Genomic DNA, 16,029 nt, shown 5'->3' on the forward strand with positions numbered 1-16,029 from the left:
GATGCGATGACAAGTGTTTGTTAAGATTTTGACCTTGTAGGTGTGGATAAATTAAAAGTCAGTAATGAAGCAGTTTAGGAGAGAACAGCTTGTAGTTTTACCACAGTTAACCAATCAAATTGATCTGCATTCAAACTTTTGAAAGCCATTTTGTATACTGCTAAAGTGAATACATATTACAGATATAGAGATAATACAGAATATAAATAAAGTGAAGTAATTAAAAAAATGAAGGCAAGGATATAAAGAGACAATCCAAGAAAATAAATAAATGAATCCATTTGTATCTACATCAAGATTTTATGTAAAAATGTACACCAATGTAAATGGATCAGATCAGAACAGATGCGTTACTCACGTTGATTTTTGCCTTGATGACGGAGAGCTTCTCCTGTGCGGCGGCGAGCTCTGAGTTGGCTTTGCTCAGGGCTTGTCTCTTGGGCTCGACCTCGCAGTAGACCTCATAAAACTTCACGATGTTGATGACCCAGGAGCAGAGGCCTGCCGCGGCATTCGATTTGGCAGCTATGAGCTCAGGCTTAAATTCTGGATCCTGCAGGTACGGCCGGATGGCTTTGAGACAGTTCTCGTGAATGTTTTCCTTTTTGAAATTTATCAAGGAATCAAGGAAGGCGTCGACCTTAGCCATCATGATTTTTGCCGCCTTCCAGCTGCGGTCTTTGGGCACGCGACCGCCAGGTGCCATGAGGACCATGACAGCGGCTGTGACGTTAGTTACAGCAACTACAGGAGCCCCGAAAGACTTTAGCTCGGTCAGATTGTTCTAGAAACAAGAAGAAAATAAATATACAGTAAGCAAACAAAAAGAAACAATATTATACAGTATATATATATATATATATATATATATATATATATATATATATATATATATATATATATATATATATATATATATATATATATATATATATATATAATAATTTAAATAAATTATCACAAATTCATCTTTAACACATATTACATTCAAATCTCAGACCTTGTTGAGAGTGTTCAGAGCATCTTGAGCCGCTATGAGCGCAGGCTCGGCTTTAGCCAGGTCCTCCTCACAATCTCTCTGTGTGCGCATCACTTCCTCAGCGATGCAAGCCACCTTCCGCTCCTCTCCATCAGCCACCATCTTCTCCCGCTCCACCTTCTCCTTCTCCACTCCGACAACCTGGATCAGTTTGTCTGCGCTCTCGTTCTTCAGCTTCAGCTCCACTTCCTGTGCCGCAAGCTTGGCCTTCAGGTCGTCCACCTGAGTGACAAGGTTGAGAGTGTTGGTATGAAGAGCATAAATCAATGAAGAGCAATACATGTGTGTGATACATATATATATATATATATATATATATATATATATATATATATATATATATATATATATATATATATATATATATATATATATATATATATATATATGTGTGTGTGTATGTGTGTGAGCATTATTTTATGTATGAAGGTATCACACACATGTATTGCTCATATATATATATATATATATATATATATATATATATATATATATATATATATATATATATATATATATATATATATATAAGTATATATAAGTATATATATATATATATATATATATATATATATATATATATATATATATATATATATATATATATATATATATATATATATAAGTATATATAAGTATATATAAGTATATATATATATATATATATATATATATATATATATATATATATATATATATATATATATATATATATACACAGTGGGGCAAAAAGTATTTAGTAAGCCACCAATTGTGCAAATTCTCCCACTTAAAAAGATGAGAGGCCTGTAATTTTCATCATAGGTACACTTCAACTATGAGAGACAGAATGAGGGGAAAAAATCCAGAAAATCAAATTTTTAAAGAATTTATTTGCAAATTATGGTGGAAAATAAGTATTTGGTCAATAACAAAAGTTCATCAATACTTTGTTATATACCCTTTGTTGGCAAATGACAGAGGTCAAACGTTTTCTGTAAGTCTCCACAAGGTTTTTACACACTGTTGCTGGTAGTTTGGCCCATTCCTCCGTGCAGATCTCCTCTAGAGCAGTGATGTTTTGGGGCTGTCGCTGGGCAACACGGATTTTCACCTCCTTCCAAAGATTTTCTATGGGGTTGAGATCTGGAGACTGGCTAGGCCACTCCAGGACCTTGAAATGCTTCTTACAAAGCCACTCCTTCGTTGCCCGGGCGGTGTGTTTGGGATCATTGTCATGCTGAAAGACCCAGCCACGTTTCATCTTCAATACCCTTGCGGATGGAAGGAGGTTTTTACTCAAAATCTCACGATACATGGCCCCTTTTATTCTTTCATTTACACAAATCAGTCGTCCTGGTCCCTTTGCAGAAAAACAGCCCCAAAGCATGATGTTTCCACCCCCATGCTTCACAGTAGGTATGGTGTTGAGTTTTTACCAAAAAATTCTATTTTGGTTTCATCTGACCATATGACATTCTCCCAATCCTCTTCTGGATCATCCAAATGCTCCCTAGCAAACTTCAGACGGGCCCAGACATGTACTGGCTTAAGCGTGGGGACACGTCTGGCACTGCAGGATTTGAGTCCCTGGCGGCGTAGTGTGTTACTGATGGTAGCCTTTGTTAATTTGGTCCCAGCTCTCTGCAGGTCATTCACTAGGTCCCCCGTGTGGTTTTGGGATTTTTGCTCACCGTTCTTGTGATCATTTTGACCCCACGGGGTGAGATCTTACGTGGAGCCCCAGATTGAGGGAGATTATCAGTGGTCTTGTATGTCTTCAATTTTCGAATAATTGCTCCCACAGTTGATTTCTTCACACCAAGCTGCTTATCTATTTCAGATTCAGTTTGCCCAGCCTGGTGCAGGTCGACAATGTTTCTGGTGTCCTTTGACAGCTCTTTGGTCTTGGCCATAGTGGAGTTTGGAGTCTGACTGTTTGAGGTTGTGGACAAAGGAGCCTCTTAAAGAAGAAGTTTATCATAAGTCTGTGAGAGCCAGAAATCTTGCTTTTTTGTAGGTTTTTTTCTCATTCTGTCTCTCATATATATATAGTTACATACACACACAAGATAATAAAATATATATTATATTAATACATAATTATACACCTAATTATAATACAAATTTATAAATGCTGTAAATGTATTTCAGACTGGTTTTGTAATGAATGTCTTTTTGTTTTTATATGTCATAATGGATAATGCTCTTGGCACTTATTCTTTGCGACAAACAGAGTCAGAGTGGGAAAATTGGGCGAAATACGCAAATAGATGAAAAACTGATGAATAGGAGGTAAAGACTAATTGCCCTGAAAGCGCAGTCAGAAAGCGCACTTAAAGCTCTTGATGGGCGTTTTCCCTCTCTCTCCCCAAACAGTCAGATTCACATCTTCAAAGGCCTTTACAGGTTTACATCAAAAACACAAGTCTAATATTGTGTTGTTAAAATATCCTAAAGTCATCTTAAAAGAGACAATTTGACATAAAAAGGCGAAAGAACTCTAAGATAGTACACAATTGAGTCCAATGCTGTGACCATGACCATAAAGCAGCACTCATCTCCATGCTACGCGGCCCCACCTCAATAAGGCAGCCTGGAGCGCCACCAATAAACATTCTGCCTCATTAGCACCTACTAGTGTTAGACCGATATATCGGCCGGCAGATATATCGGGCCGATATTTGTGATTTTTACATGTATCGGCCGATACAAGGCTGCTGCGTTCGCCAATATTTTTTTCAAGAGATTAAGTTAAGTGCACCTAAGCATTAAATGACTAGGTTTTAAATTGTTTTAAAAGTATAATAGTTTTAAGTATAGTACAGTCAGTGTGCACTTTATGATGCTTGCTTGTTGATACTGTGCAATAGTGTAATTATTTTATTTATGCTTCAATATTTATTTTCAGAATTTAGTTTCACCACTGAACTTTTTTTTTCTTGTTCTACCTCACCTGTTTTTACTATTTGTTAAATATTGTTTTTTTTAGTTTAATAAATGTTCCTTTTTTAAATTTTAAATTGTTATCATCATGATCATTGTGTCATTTTTATTATGTAAATTGAGGGAGCAAAAGCAGTATCGGCTCCAAATATCGGCACAAGAAAATCGGCAGCCCGTATCGGTCATCGGCTAAGGCTGATGAAAAAAAATCGGTATCGGCATCGGCACTAAAAAAATCCATATCGGTCGATCCCTAGCACCTACTGTTCATTTTGATATCTAGCCATGTCGACTCTCTGCCGTAAATAGGTTATTCTTGTGGGCGTCGATCTCTAACAGTAAAATAGGGTGTCTAACGTATGTGTGGATTTTGTTTTTACATTTTTCCCCCTCCTGTCCATGGCAAGTATGTTCCCTTTCGTTCAGTCACTACGACGTAACGTTAGTGACTAACGAATGGGGGTTTCGCTTAGAAGCCTATCAACTTCGAGTTTTGAGAAAACGCCCAATGGCGTGCCAATGCCATGGGGCATGCGGAATTTGCATACGTAGCTCCGCCTCACTGCGTGAGTATATAAGGAAGTACGAAGCAATATCGCATTATGTTTCTGCTTTCGGAGCCAAGAGTACCTACCTCTTCACTCCTACAGCCTTCTGAGACTCTGTCAGCTTCTTCGAGACGAGCAGCTTTCCAGTCGGTGTTGGTGTGACGGCGCGTTCCAGTGATCGCATACTTCCTGCCTGCTGATCTGTGCAGTGGTCTGCATCCAGCTGGTGTGTGTTTCCCTGGGCGCTTCGGCATCGACTGCAAAGTTTCCTCTCACAAAAGAGCTTGCACGTGACACGTCCTTTTCAGGATGTTTCGTCCGTGCACTTCTGGGTGCGGTAGATCGCTTTTTTCTTTCGACGGGCACGAGCGCTGTGTGACGTGTTTGGGCTTTCAGCACGCTCAGGCAGCGCTCGTGGATGACTCATGTTCTCTCTGCGGGAACCTGGCCATCTCAGTGCTTCGATCAAGACTCCGTGAATTCCGTACTGATGCCGGAACGAGAGTCCCCTCCGCCACCCCCCAATCTGCGGTCTCCTCTGGAGGCGGCACTTTGGCTGGTGACCAGGGTGATCTGAGGGTGACGGTGTGGAACAAAGCTCCGACGCTAGTTCCTCGGCCCACACCCCCCTCTCAGGCACTTGACCCGGTCCGCGCTCAGGCGTCTACATCGGGGCCGGCTCCTGCTGTCCCGACTGTGGCGTTTGGCGCGGCGGAGGAGGAAGTGATGTCTATCGCCGCATCACAAGGTGGGCTGGAGTCATCTGAGGATGATGATTCGGCTGTGCTGCCACCTTCGGGTGCGCCAGCATTGCCCGAGTCGGACCCAGAGTTGACAGCCATGCTGTCTCGGGCCGCCGCAACGCTTGGACTGGAGTGGAACCCTCCGCCTCAGCCCGAGCGTTCGCGGTTGGATGATTGGTTTTTGGGGGCGGCGCGTCCGGACACCCGTCCGGCCGCTCCTCCAATACCTTTCTTCCCCGAGGTGCATGAAGAGGTCGCGCGTTCCTGGAAGGCCCCGTTGTCTTCCCGTGAACGTTTGGCGGCCTCTTCCGCCTTCACCTCTCTCGATGGAGCCGTGGCTCATGGGTACACTGGGGTCCCCCCAGTCGAATGTTCTGTTGCGATGCAACTGTGTCCACAGAGCGCTTCGTCCTGGCGTGGTGACCCAAAGCACCCCTCCAAGGCCTGTAGGTTTTCGTCATCTCTGGTGGCGAAGTCCTATAGAGCTGCGGGGCAGGCCGCCGCTTCTTTGCATACCATGGCAACTCTTAAGGCTTACCAAGCCAAGTTGCTGTGCGATATGCACGAGAGAGGGGCTGATCCAGGACTCAGCAATGAGTTGCGTGCCGCCACCGACCTCGCTCTCCGGGCGACGAAGGTGACCGCACGCTCCCTGGGTCAGGTGATGTCCACAAATGTGGTCCAGGAGAGACACTTATGGCTCACCCTGTCTGATATGCGTGACGCTGAGCGAACACGTTTCCTCAACGCCCCCATATCACAGGATGGGCTATTCGGCGGAGCAGTCGAGAGCTTCGCCCAACAGTTCTCGGCCGCTCAGAAGCAGACTGAGGCTATAAAATACATCCTGCCCCGGCGGTCAGCTGCTGCCTCCACCCCACCGCCCGCGCAGGTGCCTCAGCCTGCTCGCCGCCGAGGACGCCCTCCCGCGGCTTCCTCCGCCTCTGCGCCACCCAAGCAGCAGCCTCCACCCGGGCCGCGCAGAGGCAGCCGCAGGAAGGCGTCCCAGTCCGCTCCAGCCCCGCAGCCCGCGAAGAAACGCCAGGCTAAGCGGCGCTCCTGATGCGGACGGCTCAGGGATGGGCAGTTCTTTCCAGGAGACGGCGGCAGGGCCACTCCTTCCCCCGGTGGAGGGCCGGGGGAGAATCTTTTGTTCAGCTGCTGGCCCCCGGGTCAGCAGCACCCTAATGTGGTTAAAGAAAGAACTGATAACCCCATCCCTGAGCCCCCAGAGATCGGTGACGGCAGTGCGCGCCACCCTCGGGTCTCGCCACTCTCGGGTCTCGCCACTCTCGTCCCTCTCTGTCGCCAGCCCCCTGGCAGAGCAGACCCCAGTGGAACGCGAGTCCTTCCCTGGTCTCCTCTGTCAGGGCGCAGCCGTTAACCGTGCTCCGACCCGGGGACGCCCAACAGCCTCCTCTGTCCGCGCCGGTAACGCTGCCTCGCTGCCCCACCCAGGGTACGTCTGTCGTCCGTATGACCCCGTTGGTGCAGTCTCTGGAAGCCTGGCTTCAGCTTCCGGGGCTGTCCCGCTGGGTTGCCCGGACCATCAGGCTCGGCTACGCGATTCAGTTCGCGCAGGCTCCTCCCCGTTACAGGGGAGTCCGCTATACCATGACCGGGGCCCATGCCCCCGTCATGCGTGCGGAGATTGCCACTCTACTGGCGAAGGTTGCGATCGAGCCTGTTCCTCCAGCCGAAATGAGGTCGGGGTTCTACAGCCCCTACTTCATTGTACCCAAGAAAACCGGTGGGTTACGGCCAATCCTGGACCTTCGCATCTTGAACCGATCCCTTCACCGGCTTCCGTTCAAGATGTTGACTGCGAAACGCCTTTTCGAATGCGTTCGTCCGGACGATTGGTTTGCAGCGATCGACCTGAAGGACGCCTACTTCCATGTCTCCATCCTTCCTCGACACAGACCGTTCCTACGGTTTGCTTTCGAGGGGCGGGCATACCAGTACGCAGTTCTCCCATTCGGGTTATCTCTGTCCCCTCGCGTCTTCACGAAGATCGCCGAGGCAGCCCTTGCGCCCCTTTGGCAGCACGGGGTCCGCATCCTGAACTACCTCGACGACTGGCTCATACTAGGCCACTCTCGAGAGCAGGTTTGCGGACACAGAGATCTGGTTCTCCACCACTTAACCCGTCTGGGCCTTCGGGTCAACTGGGAGAAGAGCAAACTCTGCCCAGTGCAGAGGATCTCTTTTCTCGGTATGGAGATCGACTCGGTCGCCATGTACGCGCAGCTTTCGAGCGAGCGCGCGCAGTCTCTGCTGACTTGCCTCCGACAAATCGAGAGCAAGAATGCGGTTCCACTGAAACTATTTCAGAGGCTCCTGGGGCATATGGCATCTGCAGCCGCGGTAACGCCGCTCGGATTGCTTCATATGAGACCGCTTCAGCACTGGCTTCGCGATCGAGTCCCGAGATGGGCATGGCAGTCTGGCACGCTCCGGGTCCAAGTGACTCTGGCCTGCCTACAGACGCTCACCCCGTGGTCGAACCTCAGCTTTCTACGGGCAGGTGTGCCCTTAGAACGAGTTTCCAGGCATGTTGTCGTATCGACGGATGCCTCTGCCACGGGCTGGGGTGCCATGTGCAATGGACAAGCAGCCGCGGGCTCCTGGACAGGACCCCAGCGCCTCCTGCATGTCAATTGCCTCGAGTTGCTGGCAGTACGGTTCGCCCTGCACCGCTTCCGAGCGCTGCTGAAGGGTCAACATGTGCTTGTCCGGACAGACAACACGGCCGTAGTAGCGTACATCAACCACCAGGGCGGTCTACGCTCCCGCCGCATGTCTCAACTCGCCCGCCATCTCATTTTATGGAGTCAGAAGCGCCTGAGGTCCCTTCGTGCTGTCCATATTCCGGGAGTTCTGAACCACGCAGCCGACGAGCTCTCGCGGTTTCAGCCTCTCCCGGGAGAATGGAGACTCGGCGACGCACAGGTAGATCTGTTTGCCTCCCACGACTCTTCCCACTGCAGCCTGTATTATTCCCTGACCGAGGGCACGCTCGGCACGGATGCACTGGCGCACAGCTGGCCGCGGGTCCTTCGCAAATATGCGTTCCCCCCAGTGAGCCTACTCGCACAGCTCCTGTGCAAGATCAGGGAGGACAAGGAGCAGGTCCTTTTGGTCGCCCCGTACTGGCACGGCCGGACTTGGTTCCCCGAACTCATACTCCTTGCGACAGCCCCTCCCTGGCCTATTCCTCTGAGACCGGACCTCCTTACTCAGAGACGGGGCACCCATTGGCACCCGCGTCCCGACCTCTGGAACCTCCACGTGTGGCTCCTAGACGGGACGCGGCAGGTTTGAGTGGCCTACCACCTACTGTGGTCGCCACCATCACTTCCGCTAGGGCAGAGTCCACTCGGCATGCCTATGCGTTGAAGTGGAACCTCTTCGTCACCTGGTGCTCTTCCCGCCAAGAAGACCCCTGGAAATGCCCGATCAGGTCCGTGCTTGAGTTTCTCCAAGAGGGGCTGGAGCGAAGGCTGTCTCCCTCCACCCTCAAAGTTTATGTGGCTGCAATATCTGCCCACCATGATCTCTTGGAGAACAAAAAGGTAAGTCAGCACGACCTGGTCATCAGGTTCCTTAGGGGAGCCAGGAGACTGAATCCTCCTCGCTCTCCTCTCGTACCCTCTTGGGACCTCGCAGTAGTGTTAACTGCTCTGCAGAGACCTCCCTTTGAGCCTTTGCGTCGGTTGATATTAAGTTTCTGTCCATGAAGACAGCTCTGCTGACCGCATTGGCCTCCGTTAAGAGGGTCGGGGACCTGCAGGCATTTTCGGTTGACGAAGCGTGCCTGGAGTTCGGGCCGGCTAACTCTCACGTGATCCTGAGACCCCGGCCTGGATATGTGCCCAAGGTTCCCACCACTCCGTTCAAGGACCAGGTGGTGAACCTGCAAGCGCTGCCTTTGGAGGAGGCATACCCAGCCTTGGCATTGCTCTGTCCAGTACGCGCTCTCCGCGCCTACGTAGACATGACGCAGTGTTTCAGGACCTCAGACCAGCTCTTTGTCTGTTATGGTGGAGAGCGGAAGGGAAGTGCTCTCTCGAAGCAAAGGCTGTCTCACTGGATTGTGGACACCATTGCTTTGGCTTACCAGCAGCAAGGCCGACCATGTCCCCTTGGTGTGAAGGCGCACTCCACCCGGAGTGTGGCCTCCTCTTGGGCTCTAGCGCATGGCGCCTCGCTAGCAGACATCTGCAGAGCTGCAGGCTGGGCGACACCCAACACATTCGCCAGATTCTATAATCTCCGAGTGGAGCCAGTGTCCGACTATGTACTCGCCCCCCCGAGGGGCCGGTGATGGACCAGGTTCAGGTGTCTTCGCTTGCTCGCCACTCCACTCCACGGACTGGATACGTGCGATATTTCCTCAGGTGAGTTCCCCGAGAGCCCTGAGCTCCTCCAGCACTGTCGACGCCGACATCAGTTCAGTCTGCCCTTTCGAGCCCAGACCCTCATGTCCGGCCAGGTGCCCCATGTGCATGGTTCCCTCTGGCGACCCCCACATGTGTATTTCACCGTAAGTCTCCGCAGTGAGTGGGTTTCTTCCCTTGGCGTGTCCCCGCCACCCCTAGGGTTAAAAATCCACCTTCGGCTGGTACCCTAGAGATCTTCCATATGCAACCCTCTCCGGGTCATATGTGTCTCTTAAGTCCTCCCCACGGGTAGGCATCTTTGGCATTCCCTCACTGGGATATGCTTCCCAGTGTACCTTGGTAATCCTGTGTTAAGTGGGAGTCCTTCGTCCGTACTAGTCTTACGACAGGGTACTCACACTTACGCAGGGCACTGGAAGACAGCTGAGTGGCGGGATTATATTGGGACCCCCATTCGTTAGTCACTAACGTTACGTCGTAGTGACTGAACGAAAGGGAACGTCTCGGTTACGGATGTAACCCTCGTTCCCTGAGGAGGGAACGGAGACGTAACGTCCCCTTGCCACATCGAGCTGTGTTGCCTGGAACGCAGGAGTTCAGTCTTGGCTCCTCAAGCAGGTAACATAATGCGATATTGCCTCGTACTTCCTTATATACTCACGCAGTGAGGCGGAGCTACGTATGCAAATTCCGCATGCCCCATGGCATTGGCACGCCATTGGGCGTTTTCTCAAAACTCGAAGTTGATAGGCTTCTAAGCGAAACCCCCATTCGTTAGTCACTAACGTTACGTCTCCGTTCCCTCCTCAGGGAACGAGGGTTACATCCGTAACCGAGACGATCTCTGCGCTCAAATGAGCTTTCTGATAGCGTTCCATCTAAAGGCTGGTGGATCCGGGGACAGATCCCAAATCCATTACCTGTGGACCCGAAGAGTGTTTCGGCCGGTCTATGCCTGCAGGATTAACCGTCAGAAGGCATAATGCAGCTCAAACAGAAGCACAAATTAGAGAAGTAATAACACCTCAATCAGAATAATTAGCAGAAGTGTTGCCAAAAACACACTTACTGGTAATGAGGGTGTTGTGGGTGGTTTACTGTCAAGTCAAAAGTGGTAGTCCAGTCACCAGTTGCAAAAACTGCTTAGTCTAGACTTACAAGTTAGTCATCTAATTTACTCCTGGTCAAAAGTCCACATGTGGAGCTGCTCTCATCTACAGCACTGTAATGTGCCGGACGTTCATACTGCACACAGGGTTATGGGATCAAGTCCATAACAGTAATAGTGAGGAGTTTGACATTCTAAAACTACAGAAATTATACGGTAGGCCATAAAGCCACATGACTGAAATCAATTACATTTTCTTAACACAATAATCATACATCAATGTTGCTGTTTTATAGATATTGAGCGACCAGCTCTCCTCCCAGAAAGAGCACAGGAATTTATGGCATGGAAATGAATCTTACAGCTGCGCTGCAAGCACTAATGCCAATGAAGCAGCACAGCCAATGCTTTTAATGATCCTGGAATGTAATTATTCTTAACCATTGTACCTACAGGCTAACATTATAGGACAATTCACACCACACAGACAAACACGTTTGCCCCTGCTGGCGTCTGTTGGCGTTAGTCGGGGTTTGTTTTCACCCGACTGAATATGTTCAATCAGCGTTTGTTGGTGTCTGTTAGGGCAGTGTGAACATTTATTTTTCATAAAATTCTAAATCCAACGGCAAACTTGTTTGTTGGTGTTTGTTGGCGTTTGTCTGTGTAGTGTGAATTGGCCTTATTATGTAAAAAGCACACTAAAATTGTTTTAAGAACAGAAGAGCAAACGACTGGTTCACCGAAAACAGTCAAACACGCAACGTGCTCATCAAAGCCATTAGATAGTTATCTTGTCATTTGCTGAAGAGGAGAGGACCTGATTGAGATCACCTGAGCTGTGGTGCTATTGAGCTTCTCCAGGCCGTTTTCCAGCCGCTCCATCTTCGACGTGAGATCTTTCCTCTTGAGCGCCAACAGGTTCCCGTACAGCTTGATCTGCTCCAGGAAGGACTTGGGCGTGGTGTAGTTATAGCGTCGCTCATTGGCCAGGTAGTCCTTCGAGGTCTTGTTCACACTCACGTGTACGAAAGCCATGAACTTACTCACCGAGTCCTTCACCTCAGGCTGGACATGTGGAAAAATGAACAATGCATACATGAAATATAATTACCAGCATAGTGGCAGAAATGTCATATTAATGGGCTTTCACAGCCGTTTCATTTCCCTGAAATATAATGCAGAAGGTGACTGCACAGTGCTCGCCCAATCTAATTATGTTCTTCATGACTTCACGCATTTGCACTTGAATCTGTTGAGCTTTACTCTTTCTAACCAGCCGAGACCTTTAAATGGGATCTCAGTGCTTTGGATTGAGGGAACCGTGATAAAACCTGTCTATGAAGATGTACCGTTTCTCTAGATGTGTGTGTCTCACCTGGATGTTCTCCACGTCCTGTAGGAAGCGCAGACTGACTGACTCCAGCGCATCCTGTGGCCACTCGTGGAACCAGTCGATGGCGGTGCAGTTCACCACAGCGGGAAACTTTCTGCTGCGCACCCTGAGCTTACTGCCCACCGGAGAGAAACAGAGCGCCACCTGCAGGACGACATCAGTGTGAATCAAAACGCAAACACCCTAAAGTTCAGAGGTCAGACGAGAAGCCCTGCACTGTGGATTTAAGACTCAAACACGAGTGTTTACACACCGGTGACATCTGTCCGACTCAGGGGCATTGCTAGACCCTTTTTTACTGAGGTACAACCCCATACTAGCCAATCATTTGAATTATTTCAAACTTGAAGACTGATTGTAACGCCAGCTGAAGCAAAAATATCCTGTGCACCCTCTCAAAACACACGCCTCGGCCACGCCCCCTCGCTGTGCTCCGCCTCCTTCACCTTTACCAGTGGAATCCTCGACTTGCAGTCAGTCAGACGATTGTTAACTTCTAAAAGAATGCTTGCTTATCTCTTTTAAAGGTGCAGTGTGTACATTTTAGCGGCATCTAGTGGTGAGGTTGTGAATTGCAATCGCCCACTGCTCACCCCTCCCTTCCGAAGCACATAGAGAAGCTACTGAGGCCGACACAGGACAAAGATGTCGTCATCGGAGAGAGCAGACAGTGACTAGGGCTCTGTAGAGAAGTTTGTCCCTTTAGGGCTACTGTAGAAACTTGATGGCGCAAAAATGCCGATTTCACTGCAAGCAGACCCGCACTGTATGATGATTGAAATGGCTCATTCTAAGGTAATAAAAACATAACGGTACATTATGTAAGGTCTTTATACACCACTGAAAACTTAGTTATGTATATTATATTGCATTTCTGTCAATAGATCCTCATAAATACTACATACTGCACCTTTAATTTTTGGCTTGCTTGATAACTATCAGTGAAAGCTTTTTAAAGTGACTGGCTCATTTAAGGGGCTAGTAATTTATGGTCAAGTGTCAAATAAAATGTAAATTTGCATTGATGAAGTTAATGTTGTTAGTAATTGTTTAAAAACGACCATGGTAATTTATAGAGTTCCAGCAATAGCAGTGTTGCATGCCCGCAGAAAGCAATCTAGAAACCCTGGATGATACTCACATAGTTTTTTTAAGATTTTACACTACATTTATCCCAAATTACTGTTAATGCTTAGAGTGTGAGAATGAAAAAGCTCTGCAAAGTCCCTCCCACGGGAGTCCTCCTCTATATCAGTGTCAGTGTTTCTGAACTCCCTGAAACGCCACCATTGTAGTCTTGAGTTTCTTCCGGAAACAAACACGTCACAATATTCCTCGTTTAAATAATTAATATGCAGAATAAAGGGGCAGAGCCTGGTTGAGTTAGTTAGTAGTGTGTTGAAACTGGCAGTTATGGTCAAGGGTGGGACATTTCCCAAACATGCTCGAAGCGCTTGACCAATCACAACACACTGGTTGCATTGCGAGAACTGGAAACTCCTTTACAGAGGCTGTGGGAGTACAAAGGCAGTGAGGCTTCATGAATCATTTCTGCTCACGCACTTTGAGCTGCCTACGGACGCGGTCGATGAAGAACTTCCAGCAGTTTTCCCTGGTGTCCATCAGACCCTGGCCACGCACTTCATTCCTTAATGAAGAGATGATGTTCTCCACCTCGTCGTCAGGGAACAGGTCAGGGATTTCACCTGTGATGAAGACAAAGGATAATGTTGAGGCACGCCGTTCAGACGGATGCTGACGATATCATGTCTCACAGTGGAATAACACAGCACTCTGACAGACGGAAACATTAGAAATTGGCCATAGGCAACAGGAAAATAATAGAGATTTATGAAAAATTTTCATAAATTGTTTGTTGATGCGGGGAAGTGTTTTACATTTTAATTGTCTTTCATGTTGTGTGTATGTTGAAGTTGTGAGTTTTAAAGTTTACATGAACATGATTACTCCGTGTACGCGGGACTGGGAGAGTGCCGATTTTTCCACTTTATAAACAGATTGTTGTTTGATCACGATTTCTACTGTGTTGTGTGGGCCTGGGGATAACCCATAGGCGTAGTTTGGGGGGGGGGCACTGCCCCCGCAGACCAGAGCCAATGATTTTGTCTGAGCTATGGATAAAAAAAATTAAAAATAATATAATTAATATTTTCTCATTTTATTTGTCTTATCTTATCCTTTTAGTGTAGAATGAGTAAAGCTGATTGTTTTTAGGATGACAAAAAAATGTTAAAAGTAAACATTTTAGGGTGATTAATTTTCTCCCTCAGTGGTCTAACAGCGCTCGTCAATGTCAAAATGATCGAGATAGGCCAATCAAATCAAAGAAGGCGGGGCTTACTGTCATACTGTCAGCAACGAGAGTTTGTGGAAAGATGTAAGTAGATGCAAGTCTTAGACACTGTTTTATGATAGAAATGTTCAGCTACCGACAGTAATAGACTGCAAACTTCTCCACTTTTTGTGAAATTTCGCTGTTTTGAACTGAAAAAAATGCGATCATGGTTCATGTAATTCATAAATGAATGTGACGACAAGGCAAAAAAACGTTAGCATTTTCTACATACTAGACATACGAATATTAAGAGTGAACTCTTTTGAAATAAAATATTTGTAAAAAGTTTAAATTGATTACTTCAAAAACTACAATTAGACCTAAGGACTTTAGGCTACCATTCATATTTATTTATTTATTCCTTTAAATCAATTGAATCCTTTAATTATTAAATTCCTTTATTATTATTATTATTATTATCAGGGTGCGATTTGTGAAAAAAAAAACAAAAAACAGAAGGGGATGCTTTTTAAAAGTTTTTTTTTCCTTTAAAAATAATTCACACTGGAGCTATATACAATTTTTTTGGCAGCTGTTACATTTTTTCTTTTTTATAATAAATATTCTGATTTAACTTTGAGCTTTGAAGCATTAAATAGATTAGCTTCGATATTTGACCACTATTTACAATGACACTACTCATTCTTAATTTCTGATAGGAATGTAAAATCAATCTGTAGTTATTAATATTTTGAAAACAATAACGAGACACAAACCTGTGGCCTACATATTCAATCGCGTTTGCTCCCATTTATTTTTGATCACAGTAGCTACTTCAGTAGCCTACGCAAGGCTACAAACTTTTAGTCCACATTTGGAGAAATATGTAGGCCATTCACACGTTTACCTCATATTTTTTTAGATAGAATAGAACCATAATTTCTTAATGATTCTCTGCCGATCCATTAGTCAATATTGCGTAATAATAATTTACCTTACAATGTCTGCAAATTTCAGCGTTCTGTCTCAGTATACATTTATGCGTCCGTTATGATATATAATATCTGCATAAGATCACAATAGAGTGAGTTTTGAGCAGAAACATTGCATTAATCTCATACGAGCCGCTAGATTAATGGTGCGCGGCTGACTTCCTGAAAAACTCTGCATGGATTGAGGCGCATGAAACAGGAGACACGAACGCTAACAGGTAAAGGCCATTTCATTTTTTTGGGGGGGGGGGTCATTATTATTATTATTAATATAAATTATACCCAAGATGCCCCCCCAAGCACAAAAGTGAAACTCTGCCTATGGGATAACCACTAGAGTCAGGTTTGGAGTTTCACTTGTGTAGCGCCTTTTGTCTTAGTGAGGACGTACAGAGTAAATGTTCATTGAACTTATTTAAATGTTTATTTTTAGAATGGTTAATTTTTCTAAATAAAATTGTCAATAAAGTGACATTCTTCCATAAAGTCCTGGTGTTGTGATGTACCCTCTGTCCTCCATAAATCTGGTTAAACCCAGAGGTTTATTACAAGATCATCTGGCAGAGAAAACAAGCAGCA

General features: G+C 46.5%; 1 protein-coding gene across 1 annotated transcript in view; it reads right to left on the reverse strand.

The window, feature by feature from the left end:
- The window catches only part of dnah9 (dynein, axonemal, heavy chain 9), a gene marked incomplete at both ends in the record, with an annotated part of 193,344 nt that overhangs the window by 37,489 nt on the left and 139,826 nt on the right, over nucleotides 1-16,029 (reverse strand). The window contains 5 exons of the mRNA XM_079845505.1: nucleotides 359-784; nucleotides 1,001-1,261; nucleotides 11,601-11,834; nucleotides 12,145-12,306; nucleotides 13,726-13,868. Coding sequence (XP_079701631.1) covers nucleotides 359-784; nucleotides 1,001-1,261; nucleotides 11,601-11,834; nucleotides 12,145-12,306; nucleotides 13,726-13,868 — 1,226 coding nt within the window. The remainder of the gene's footprint in view (nucleotides 1-358; nucleotides 785-1,000; nucleotides 1,262-11,600; nucleotides 11,835-12,144; nucleotides 12,307-13,725; nucleotides 13,869-16,029) is intronic.

The sequence above is a fragment of the Gobio gobio genome (assembly GCF_949357685.1).
Source record: "Gobio gobio genome assembly, chromosome: 20".
Classification (NCBI taxonomy): Eukaryota; Metazoa; Chordata; class Actinopteri; order Cypriniformes; family Gobionidae; genus Gobio; species Gobio gobio.